Genomic DNA, 12680 nt, shown 5'->3' on the forward strand with positions numbered 1-12680 from the left:
TCTCGGACTCAATTTACGTTTACGACCAAATCTGAGTATTTTCTTCCATGGTGAGACTTTCAAAAACACTCTATCCACGATCTGAAACTCAATATCTTTACGTTTCAAGTCTACATACGATTTCTGACGATCTGATGCTGCTTTCAGACTTTCACGGATCACTTTAACTTTCTATTCGGTTTCTCTGATCAAATCTACCCCGTGTATCCTATTTTTACTGAGCTCAATCCAAAACAATGGTGTAATACATTTACAACCGTACAAAGCCTCGTAAGGTGCCATTTTAATACTCGATTGAAAGCTATTATTATATGCAAACTTAATCAGAGGTAGATATCGTTCCCACGTACCTTCGAACTCGAGAATGCAACATCTCAACATATCTTCGAGTATCTAAATGATTCGCTAGGACTGACCATCTGTCTGGGGATGAAAAGCAGTGCTAAAATGCAGTTTAGTACCTAGTGCATCTTGTAATTTCTTCCAAAACCGGGATGTAAACCTCGAATCTCAATCGAAAATAGTAGATATAGGCACACCATGTAACCTCACGATCTGAAAAACTTACAATTCAGTCAGCTTATCAAGCGAGTAATCTGTACAAACCGGAACAAAGTGAGCATATTTACTCAATCTATCTACACTAACCCAGATTGCATCTTTCTTGCTCAGTGTCATCGGTAAACGGATACAAAACCCAGATGTAAATCTAATGCTCAGCTTTTATTTGCTGATAGACTAAACATTTCGATACAAAGTCAGAAATGTCTCGTTTCATACCTTGCCAGCAATAGTGCTATTTCAGAGCGTTATACATCTTCGTACTACTCGGGTGAATAGATAGCCGACTGTTATGAGCTTTATTCAAAATCATCTAAATCAATTCTTTATTTCTCAGAACGCATATTCGGTTTCTGAACTAAAGACATCCCTTGGCATCCACTTGAAATTCTGAATCAACATTTTAATCACATTGAGCTCGCTTTACTATCAATTCATTATCAACCTTCTGAGCTACGTAAATCTACTGAATAAATAATGATCTTACTTTTAACTCGACTATTATTGCACCATCATCTGACATAACCATATGTGCATTCATTGCACGCAAAGCAAATAGGGATTTTCGACTTAGAGCATCAGCAACAACATTAGCCTTTCCCGGATGATAGTCAATCACTAGCTCGTAATCTTTTAGCAACTCTAACCATCGACGCTGTCTTAAATTCAAATCCTTTTGAGTCATCAAGTACTTTAGACTTTTGTGATAAGAATAAACATGACATTTTTCATCGAACAGATAGTGGCGTCATATTTTCAATGCAAACACAATAGCTGCCAACTCTAAATCATGCATCAGATAGTTCTTTTCATGCGGCTTTAACTTTCTCGAGTCATAAGCTATAACTTTGCCTTCTTGCATCAAAACACATCCCAAACCATTTAAAGATGCATTATTATAAATAAAAAATTCTTTACCCGATTCTAGTTGAACTAGCACTACAGCTTCGGTCAAAAGGGCTTTCAACTGATCAAAACTTTTCTGGAACTTTTCTGACCACTCAAACTTAACATCTTATTGCAGTAGCTTGGCCATCGAGGTTGCAATCATTGAGAACCCTTTCAAAAATCGTCTATAGTAACCAACAAGTCCCAGAAAACTTCAGACTTTAGAAACATTTCTCGAAGGTTTCCAGTCAAGTATTGCTGAAATCTTACTCGGATCAACCCGAATACCTAATGCTGAAACAACATGTCCTAGAACATTTATTCCATCTATATTTTTGATAAGTTATCTAAACACATGCTTTCGCTCGAGTAAATCAGCCATATACATCATAGAATCATCAACTAAACATAAATAAACTCATTACAATATAGCCCTTTATCTCACTTCAAGGAACCATTGCAATCAATCAAAATTTCAATGTCCAATCGAAACAATGTCGTTTTATCCGTAGCATGATGTTATGAATCTTGTTCGTACCTTTCCGAGTTTTAACTCATCACCACGGCACTTCATTCAAATACTTTGGTATTACTATCAACATGGTTGGGTGTAACTCGGTAGGAGAGTACTTTTTCTGAGCAAGATAGTTCTCATTCGCATCGGGAGACATCACACTATCATAAATCTATGGCATGTACAGCTAGACTTTTACACGTGCTAGGCTAGTCTGAGAACAGACAAACCATAGCTTTGATACCACTAAATGTAACACCCCTTACCCGTGTCCGATGCCGGGACAAGGTACGAGGCATTACCGGACTTAAACATACACATACATGCAAAAATTGGGCCATAAAATTTCTTTTCAATTCAAAACTTTTCATACACATGAATAATGTCCCATACATGGGCCTACGATGCCCTAAAGATGCATTGAAAGTAATTAGGGACTAAAATGAGAACCTTAGAAAGTTTTGAGAAAATTTAGAAAATTTCTTTCCACGAAACAGGGTCACATGCCCGTGTGAGCACAGGGACACCCCTGTGTGCCGAGGACACGCCAGTGTCCTCAGGCCATGTAACTCCCTGACTATGATGTCAACAAGCAAAATTTAACCATATAGCCAAGCTGTATGCCCATGTGTTAGGCCGTGTCATCCACACGACTGAGACACACGGCCGTGTCTCTACCCTTGTGGCTAACACATAGGCTATTTTCCAAGCCTTTTGTTACCATAAATCCCTCACATCTTTACACACATCAAAGTTAAACATCATGGCATCATTTAATGATTTAACAGACTTCATTAAGGTGTATTCTTAGCTTTAACATGCTATCATTCACAAGTTTCACATACTCTTATAATATCAAGCCTAGACACATTAAGCCATTACATTGACATTGTCAAGTGACATTATTTAAAAATTAAGCATTCATGTTCAATCATTGTCGTCTTATTTCTATACCATACTATTACTTCATGGCTATAAACATTTTGATTGGTCATGAAGCATTTATCATGCACACCTGTCTTAACACCAATCATGCATGTCCCACAAGCACAAAAACATCATTGCATCGCAAGCAGAAGAACTTATCATGAATAACTAGGCTTACAAACCACAATCATTATAAGCCACATGTCATGGCTATATACAATGAATCAATATAAGCCAATACATTTGGCTAATCATAACAACATCTATCATAAAAACTGTAACACCCCTTACCCAAGTCTGAGGCCGGGACTGAACACGAGGCATTACCATACTTAATCACATGCATACAATCGTTTCCAAGTCACTAAAACTTAATCAAATTTAAAGCTCTTTTGAACTTTGTTTAAACTTCTTAATGTGGGTCTACGAGCCCTTTAACGTCCATTTGAAACCATTCAGAACTAGTTCTGTAACACCCCATACCCGAGACCGTTGCCGGAGTCGAACACGAGGTATTTACGGACTTATTTCATTTATTTTCACAGTCCATTTTAAAAATTTCCAGACAAGCTGGCTAACTGCGTCACTGTTACCTTAAAAATCATATCTTGAGTTCCAAAACTCGAAAACCAGTTTCGTAAATTTTATCTGAAACTAGACTTATATATACATCTACAAATTTTTTTCTAGAATTTTTGGTCAAGCCAATTAGTACAGTTTATTAGTTAAAGTCTCCCCTGTTTCAGGGTTTGACTGCTCTGACCTTCATGCATTACGACTTATATATCTTCCTGTACAGGGCTTCATTACTTATGCCGTTTGTTTCTAACGAAACTAGACTCAAAAAGGAATCTATACATATATTGTATGACCTCTAATTATCTCTGGTTAATTTGTAGTGAATTTCCAAAGTCAGACCAGGGGATCCAGAAATTGCTCTGGCCCTGTTCCACGAAAACTTAAATATCTCTCAAAATACGACTCATATGATCGTTTCGTTTCTTCCATATGAAAGTAGATTCATCAAGGTTAGATTACATAATTTATTCACTATTTAATTCCATTCCTACTATTTTTAGTGATTTTTCAAATCCACACCACTGCTGCTGTCAGCATCTGTTTTTAAGGTAAACTTTACCTATTTCATGGTTTTCCATGAATCAACTAGAATTTGTCATACAAAGCACCAAAATGATCATGATTAACCATTCTAATGGCTAATCGTTACCAAACGTTTCCATACCTCTCAAAGAACAACATAAAAAACGATTATAATGCTATGCTCAAAGTATATATAAGCCATTTTCGCATGGCTATCCAAATTTATACAAAACCAAAGGGTACATGACCAACAACAAAAAGGGTAGTCCTATACATGCCATTTTCAGAGTTCAACCAAAAGTGTACCAAAAGGGCTTTGATAGTGTGGACGACTTCGACTTCGACAATCCCGAGTCCGATGGTGACGAACCAAAATCTATAAAGCAGAAAATCGAGAAAGCGGAGTAAGCATTTAATGCTTAGTAAGTTTTGAGCAATGAAATTAGGCACAATTGAAGTATAGCATTCATATGACTAAATGGATAATTTCATATACACACATTCTCAAAATCATACCTGCTTCACATTACCAACCCTTATATTCATAAATAAGAGATCAACTTAACCAAAAGTCGGAAGCTCATTAATCGACTGAGCGAATACTATTTAAAAGGAATCAACTAATCCAATGCATATACGAAACATACCTCATCATTAGGATTTTACGAGCATATTAATTGAAATTATTACAGCAAGATCGCTCATTCCCAAACCAAGTACCTTCGGGCTTTAACCGGATATAGCCACTCGCTCAAATGCCTTCGGGACTTAGCCCGGATATAGTAGTTCACACAAATGTCTTGGGACTTAGCAGGATATAGTAACTTCGCACAAATGCCTTCGGACTTAGCCGGATATAGTAACTCGCACAAATGCCTTGGGACTTAGCCAAATTAGTCACTAGCACAAATGCCTTCGGGACTTAGCACGGAATTAGTCACTAGCACAAATGCCTTCGGGACTTAGCCCGGAATTATCATCTGAATATTCATGCACATATCAGTAAATCATGATACATCTTTATTTCATTTTCATAACTAGAATTCAAACACAAGTCAATTATTAAGCATTCCCATTTTCGGCTCAATAGCCACATATGAACAGCATGATTTGGTTTGCTTTATGACATGATCTCTATGCACATACGGCTACCCATCATACGTATAGACTAATTAACTCAACATATAATTCAAGTAGAGTCATTATATCACCGTATATTTGTTATGATTATACGTCATGACTTAATCAAATCGTAAACTAAGTTTCATTACTCGAAAACTTACCTCGGATGTTGTCGAACGATTTCGACGGCTATTCGATCACTTTTTCCTTCCCTTTATCGGATTTAGTTCCCCTTTGCTCTTGAGCTTAATTTAACAAATAAATTGATTTAATCATTTGAACATCAAAAAGAGAAACTCAAGGTACTTGACCCATATATACATTAGACATTAGAGTCACATATATACGAAATCATGAATCAACTCAACATTTTAGCCCACACTCTCTTTTAGCCGATTATCTAAGCCAAGATAAAAGCATCAATATGCTTGCCTCTAACCGAATACATGCAACACATCTACCTCATGTGGCCGAATATGCATGTCCATGTTGAGGCCGATTATATGCTTAATACTTCCTACAAATATGGTTACTTGTATTGACTACATACCATTTTGTTTCAAGTTCAAAACTCGGCTAATACACATATATACACTAGTAATCAAATACTAACATTTGCACTTCACCTTACTACCAATTCTCATCTACTTCCTACCATGGCGAATGCATCAAGACACCATACCATTTCAATTTTGGTCATGGGTTAAACAAAGAACTTAATGTCTAACTCAAAATGCTAAAAAGAAAATCCAAGAGTCATCAATCACCATTACATGTATCACTACAAAGCTTCACACTTAGCATGCAAATGACATCAACACAAGTCCACCTTATCCGAAACTTAGCTCATCTTCATGCCTCATCACCACAACATCAAACACCAACCAAGAAGACAACACCCATGGCCGAATATCATCTCCATCTCATAGCAAAGATTTAAACCATGGGCTAGGTAGAACTCAAGCTAACAACTAAAACTATGCATGAATCTCATGGAACAACATCAACATACCTTAGTCTAGTGAACCACCATAGCCGATTTTCTCCAAGCTCTTTCCCTTCTTCTTATTTCTTCTATTCGGCCAAGTTCAACAACATGAGAACTTTTTCTTTTTTTTTTCTTCATCATTTTCCTTTTCATTATTTTATTACCATGCTCCTTATTTTATCATTTCTAACATAAATCATTAACACAAATACAAAAAAAATACAAAAAAAATCAAGAAAGACCATCAAAATCACTTACTTGATAGGGTTACAAGTTGCTAAAATTTTCAAGCTTTCAAACCCCTACAATGGATGAATTTTTAGTGGAGATGAAATGGTGAAAAGGGATGATATCATCTTTCTTTTATTTTATTTCTTTTTAGTCAAATAAGCTACCAAATTTTTACCTAACATTTGACTACCTTTATTCTTTGTCTCATGGCTAGCCAAGCTCTAATCTACGGGTCTATTTGGCCTTTAAAGACCCCCAATTTATGATACATGGCAATTTAACCCCCTTAGATATGAAATTATGACTTTTGCACTTTATGCGATTTAGTCCTTTTTCACAATTAAGCCCACAAACGCTAAAATTACTTCACCAAAATTTTCATGCACTAATATAAACATGCTATAACTCTAAAATAATAATACGACTTCGAATTGGTGGTCTCAAAACCAAAATTTCGATTAAGCCCAAAAATCAGGCTATTACAATTCTCCTCTTTAGGGATTTTTGTCCTCGAAAATCTTACCAATGAAAAAATTCGAGTATTGGTCTCTCATGATCCCCTCGGGTTCCCATGTGGCTTCCTTGACTCCATGTCTATGCCACAAAATTTTCACGAGTGCTATACTTTTATTCTCCAATTGTTTGATCTCCCGAGCCAAAATCTTAACCGGCTCTTCGCCATAAGTCATGTCTGAGCTAATCTCAACCTCTATTGGCGCGATCACATGCGAATGATTCGATCTATATCGACCTAACATAGACACATGAAACGTGTCGTGAATCTTTTCTTATTCTGAGGGCAAGGCCAATCAGTAGGCAATAGGCCCTACCCCCTTGGTAATCTCATAAGGTCCTATGAATCGAGGACACAGCTTGCCCTTTCTACCAAATTTGAGGACTTTTCTCCATGGAGATACCTTCAAAAACACCTTATCACAAACTGGAAACGCGATCTCTTTTTGTTTCAAATCCACGTAGGATTTCTGTCTATCCGATGTGGCTCTTAGGTAATCACGAATCACCTTAACCTTTTCTTCAATCTCTCTGACTAAGTCGACACCATGAATTTGATTCTTTTTAAGTTCTGTCCAATATAGGGGCGTTTGATACTTATGCCCATACAAAGCCTCATAGGGCACCATTTTCCAACTCGACTGATAACTATTGTTATAAGCAAATTCAACTAGCGGCAAATACTTTTCCCAGTTGCCTTGGGACTCAAGAACACAACATCACAACATATCTTCTAATGTCTAAATGACTCTCTCCGACTAACCGATTTGTGGATGAAATACTGTACTAAAATTCAATTTCGTTCCCAATGCCTTTTGCAACTTTTTCCAAAACCGCGAGGTAAACCTCGGATCTCTATCTGAAATGATCGATAAAAGTACTCCAAGAAGTTTTACAATCTCGGAAATAGAAAGATCAGCCAATTTCTCAAGGGAAAAGTCAGTACGCATTGGTATAAAATGTGTCGACTTAGTAAGTCTATCAACAATGACCCAAACTGAATCTTTTTTCCTTGGTGTCAAAGGCAACCCCGACACAAAATCCATGGTTACTCGGTCCCATTTCCACTCGGGAACCATTACAGGCTGAAGTAAACCCGAGGGTACTTGATGTTCGACCTTCACTTGTTGACAAACTAGAAACTTAGAAACGAACTCAGAAATGTCTCTTTTCATTCCCGACCACCAGTACATTTTCTGTAAGTCGTTATACATTTTCACAGTACCCAGATGGATAGACAAGTAACCACTATGCATCTCTCATAAAATCTTCTGAATAAGCTCATTATCCTTAGGTATACAAATTCTATTTCGGTACATTATACACCCATCGGTACCAATACGAAATTCTGATTCATTTCCCGTCTCACTCTGAGCCATCTTAGCTTGCAAGTCCTTATTACCTTTCTGAGCTTCGCATATCTCTTGAAGGAACATCAGTCTAGCTCTCATCTCGGCTAGAATCGAGCCATCATCAATCACGATCACCTGAGTATTCATAACCCTCAGGGCGAACAATGATTTCCTATTCAAAGCATTGGCGACTACATTCGCCTTTCCGGGGTGGTAGTCAACCACCAACTCATAATCTTTTATCAACTCCAATCACCTTCGTTGTCGTAAATTTAGCTTCTTCTGAGACATCAAATACGTTAGACTCTGATAGTCAGTGAACACTCGGTATCTTTTGCCATACAAATGGTGTCTCCAAATTTTTAGCGCGAACATAATGGCGGCAAACTCTAAATTGTGCATCGAGTAATTGTTTTCGTGTGGCTTTAGCTGTCTCGAGGCATATGCTATCACTTTTCCTTCTTGCATGAGCATGCACCCCAATCCATTTAAGGAAGCGTCACTATATACCACAAATTCTTTCCTCGATTCTGGTTGCACCAAAACTAGAGCCTCGGTCAACAAAGCCTTTAATTTCTTAAAACTCTGTTGGCACTTCTCTGTCCATTCGAACTTGACATCCTTTTGTAACAACCTGGTCATCGGAGTAGCTATCATAGAGAATCCATTCATGAATCTTCTGTAGTACCCAGCTAAACCCAGAAAGCTTCGAACTTCTGTCACATTCCTCAGTGCTTTCCACTTAACAATAGCCGAGATCTTGCTTGGGTCAACTCTAATTCCATCACCCGACACAATGTGTCCCACGAATTTGACCGTTTTAAGCCAAAATTCACTATTACTGAACTTGGCATATAACTGCTTATCTTTCTAGGTTTGTAAAATAGTTCTCAGATGCTCCGCATGTTCACTCTCATCACATGAGTAAATCAGTATGTCATCGATAAAAACCACCACGAACTTATCTAAATATGGTCAAAAAATATGATTCATCAAATCCATAAACACCGCAGGGGCATTCGTTAAACTGAAGGGCATAATAAGAAACTCATAGTGCCTACACCTCGTCCTAAACACGGTTTTTGGTACATCTTGCTCCTTAACCTTTAGCTGGTATTAGCCAGACCTTAGGTCGATCTTATAAAAAATGGTGGCTCCCTTCAATTGATCGAACAAATCATCGATCCTTGGCAAGGGATACTTGTTCTTCACAGTCACCTTGTTGAGTTGTCGGTAGTCTATGTACAATCTCATCGACCCATCCTTTTTCTTCACAAATAGCACTGGGGCACCCCACTCGGTCTCGCAAAACCCTTGTCAGTTAACTCTTGTAGTTGAACTTTCAAGTCATTCAACTCCATAGGAGTTATCCTATACAGAGCAATCGAGATGGGTGTCGTACTGGGGACTAACTCGATTCCAAATTCAACTTGCCTCACAGGAGGTAATCCGGGTAATTCAGAAGAAAACACATCTGTAAACTCACAAACTACTGGTACCAATCCAACCTTCGAATCAGACACTTGAGTATTCAGCACAAAAGCGAGATAAGCCTCATATCCTTTTCTCAAATATCTCACTACCAACAAGGATGATATCACCACAGGCAAGTTATTTGTTCTACCTGATTCAACCCGAAAAACATCCCCGCTTTCACACTTCAACTCAATAACTTTTCTCCCACAGTCTACTACAACACTATGAAAAGTCAACCAATCCATCCCAAGGATTACACCAAATTCATTAAATGAAATAACATCAAGTTAGCCAGAAAACAATGACCTCTAATTGTCAAAGGACAATTTCTACACACTTGGTCAACTAGCACATATTTACCTAAAGGGTTGGATACTTTTACCAAAAATTTAGTGAACTCTACTAACATGTTCATACAGGTACCAATTTCGTACAATTATAAGAGTGGGTAGACCTCGGGTCAATTAAAGCAACAACAAGTATATCATAGATAGAAAAAGTACCTATGATCACATCAAGAGACTTTGCCTCTTTATGTGCACATATAGCATAAGTCCTTGTAGGCGTTTTGCCCTCAGACCTTACAACAGCATCTCTAGGTGCACTTTTACTACTAGCTCCACTTCCCGGGTTCTTATGTGGTATACCCTTTGAAGGAGCATTACCCGATCTCACGCTTTGATCCTTATCTTTCTCGACCATCTCAGGACAACTATGAATAAAATGGTCCAATGAACCATATTTAAAACAACATCTTTCATTTCCTCTACATTCTTTGAAATGACGTCTGCTGCACTATAAACATTCTGGTCTATTTGGGCGAGCACTACCAACATTCGCAATAGAAGTAGTTTGGGATTTTGTTACCGCGTACTACTTATCCTTGCTCTTGTTCGAGAACCCCATTAATGTATTTGATCGAGTAGGAAACTCTCTCAATCTCTTAGATGAGGTCTGCTATGATTTCCCCATCTATCTTTTCTTTGAGCTCAAGACTTGTTATCTTCTTTTCTCTTCTCTTTGACCAACTCCTCGGCCTTCCAAGCTCTTTCAACCATTACCACAAACTCCCTCAACTCTTGGATACCAACTGATAAACGAATGTTTTCATTCAGACCATCTTCAAACCTCTTACACATGATGGGCTCTGTAGATATGCATTCCCGCGCATATTTGCTGAGCCTAATGAACTCACGTCCATATTCTGTCACTGTCATACTGCCTTGCTTAAGCTCTAAAAATTCTTTCCTTTTCTGTTCTATAAACCTCTGGCTAATGTACTTCTTCTGGAACTTTTTCTGGAAGAATTCCCAAGTTATCTTCTCCCTCGATACAACGGACAAGAGAGTATTCCACCATTGGAAGGCTGAGTATCGTAGTAGTGACACTTCACACTTCACACACTTCTCAGGCGTGCACGATAGCTCATCAAATACCCTAATGGTATTTTCCAACCAGAACTCTCCTCTTTCTAGGTCATCATCAATAATAGCCCGAAATTCCTTAACCCTTTGCTTTCGTATTTTATCTACTAGGGGTTTCTCCCTTCTAACCATATCCATTCCTTACGAGCTACAGGGACATACTGAGGAATCGGATGAGGTGGGGGAGGTGGAGTGTTCAAATTCACATGAACAAACTTTGAGTACTAGCCATCCATCATGTGGAGGTAACCTTCTCTAGCCTCTCCGCCCTGACTCATCATCACGGGCCCACTATCAACTAGCGCGATCCCTTTAGCAGGAGTTGGAACATTACTTTCCACATTATCTGCCGTAGCTACCTCAGGATCCATTTACTATATGAAAACATAATTTATAATCGTCAAGAATTGTCACACTATCATTATACAACTATTGCATGTATAGCTAGACTCGTACTCATGCTAGGTTAGTCATAGAATCGACTAAACCATAGCTCTGGTACAAACTAAATGTAACACCCCTTACCCAAGTCCAAGGACAAGACTGGGCACGAGGCATTACCACACTTAATCACATGTATACAATCGTTTCCAAGTCACCAAGACTTAATCAAACTTAAATCTCTTTCAAACTTTGTTTAAACTCTTTAATATGGGTCTATGAGGCCTCTAACGTCCATTCCAAACCATTCAGGACCAGTTCGGGTCCTTAACCAACTTTAGAAAATTAACCTTTAAAAATAGGGAACACGCCCGTGTGGAAGGGTAACACGCCTGCGTGGTTTTTATGACATGGCCGTCCTGATGGCCCGTGTGACACACACAGCCTAAGCATCTAGGGACATGCCCATGTCTCATATCCGTGTGAATTTAATTCTAAATTTGAACCTCTAGGGGATTTCACATGGCCTGATACATGCCCATATCTATGGCCTGTGTCTCTCACACGGCCATGACAAGCCCGTGTCCTAGCCCATGTCTTAAAACCTTGACATTTTATTTCTGACATCAGCATCCAATTTAAGGCGCACGCCCATGGCTAGAGGCCGTGTCCTCCACACGGCTGAGACACACGGCCGTGTCTCTACCCATGTGTTTACTACTATGCATACTAACTTGAAATTTTTACGTGTAGGGGACAAATGACCCGACAACACACCCATGGGGCTGGCCATGTGTCACACACGGTCTAGGCACACGTCCATGTGTCTACCCGTGTGGACAATATAGGGCTATCTACCAAGCCCTTTGCCACCCTAAAACACAACAGAACAACAATCATATCTAAAGCCTATATACAATTCATGTATTCAACCATACCAACAATTTCTGATTCATGAAAGACTACTTTGCATTCATATTACAACTTTCAATATTAGCCATTTTTCATGGCCTCGTATAAAATGAGTCAAATATTAAAGCAAGCCAACACATATGGCTCAAAATAATGTGACACTAAAACAAAATCAAAGGGTCCTATACATGCCATAATCAACAATAAAAGATTTAAGTATACAAAGTTCTTCGGATGGTAGTGTGACTGGTTTCTTCGACATAGTCAAGGATCCTCAAGCTACTTTGGCG

General features: G+C 38.5%; 1 protein-coding gene across 1 annotated transcript; it reads right to left on the reverse strand.

The window, feature by feature from the left end:
• Window positions 1-10662: 10662 nt before the first annotated feature.
• Window positions 10663-11235, reverse strand: LOC108481735 (uncharacterized). The gene is made up of 2 exons (XM_017784825.1): window positions 10940-11235; window positions 10663-10855 (listed from the first exon to the last, which is right to left on the reverse strand). Exons 1-2 carry the CDS (start codon window positions 11233-11235, stop codon window positions 10663-10665), a joined length of 489 nt encoding a protein of 162 aa, XP_017640314.1.
• Between the last annotated feature and the right edge of the window lie 1445 nt (window positions 11236-12680).

Source organism: Gossypium arboreum, chromosome 1 (genome assembly GCF_025698485.1).
Source record: "Gossypium arboreum isolate Shixiya-1 chromosome 1, ASM2569848v2, whole genome shotgun sequence".
Lineage (NCBI taxonomy): Eukaryota > Viridiplantae > Streptophyta > Magnoliopsida > Malvales > Malvaceae > Gossypium > Gossypium arboreum.

Coding starts and splice junctions, on each gene's coding strand:
- LOC108481735 (XM_017784825.1), bottom strand. CDS start 11,235: ATGGATATGGTTAGAAGGGAGAAACCCCTAGTAGATAAAATACGAAAG. Junction 10,856..10,939: donor AAGAAGTACATTAGCCAGAG/GTTTATAGAACA, acceptor TGAGTTCATTAG/GCTCAGCAAATATGCGCGGG.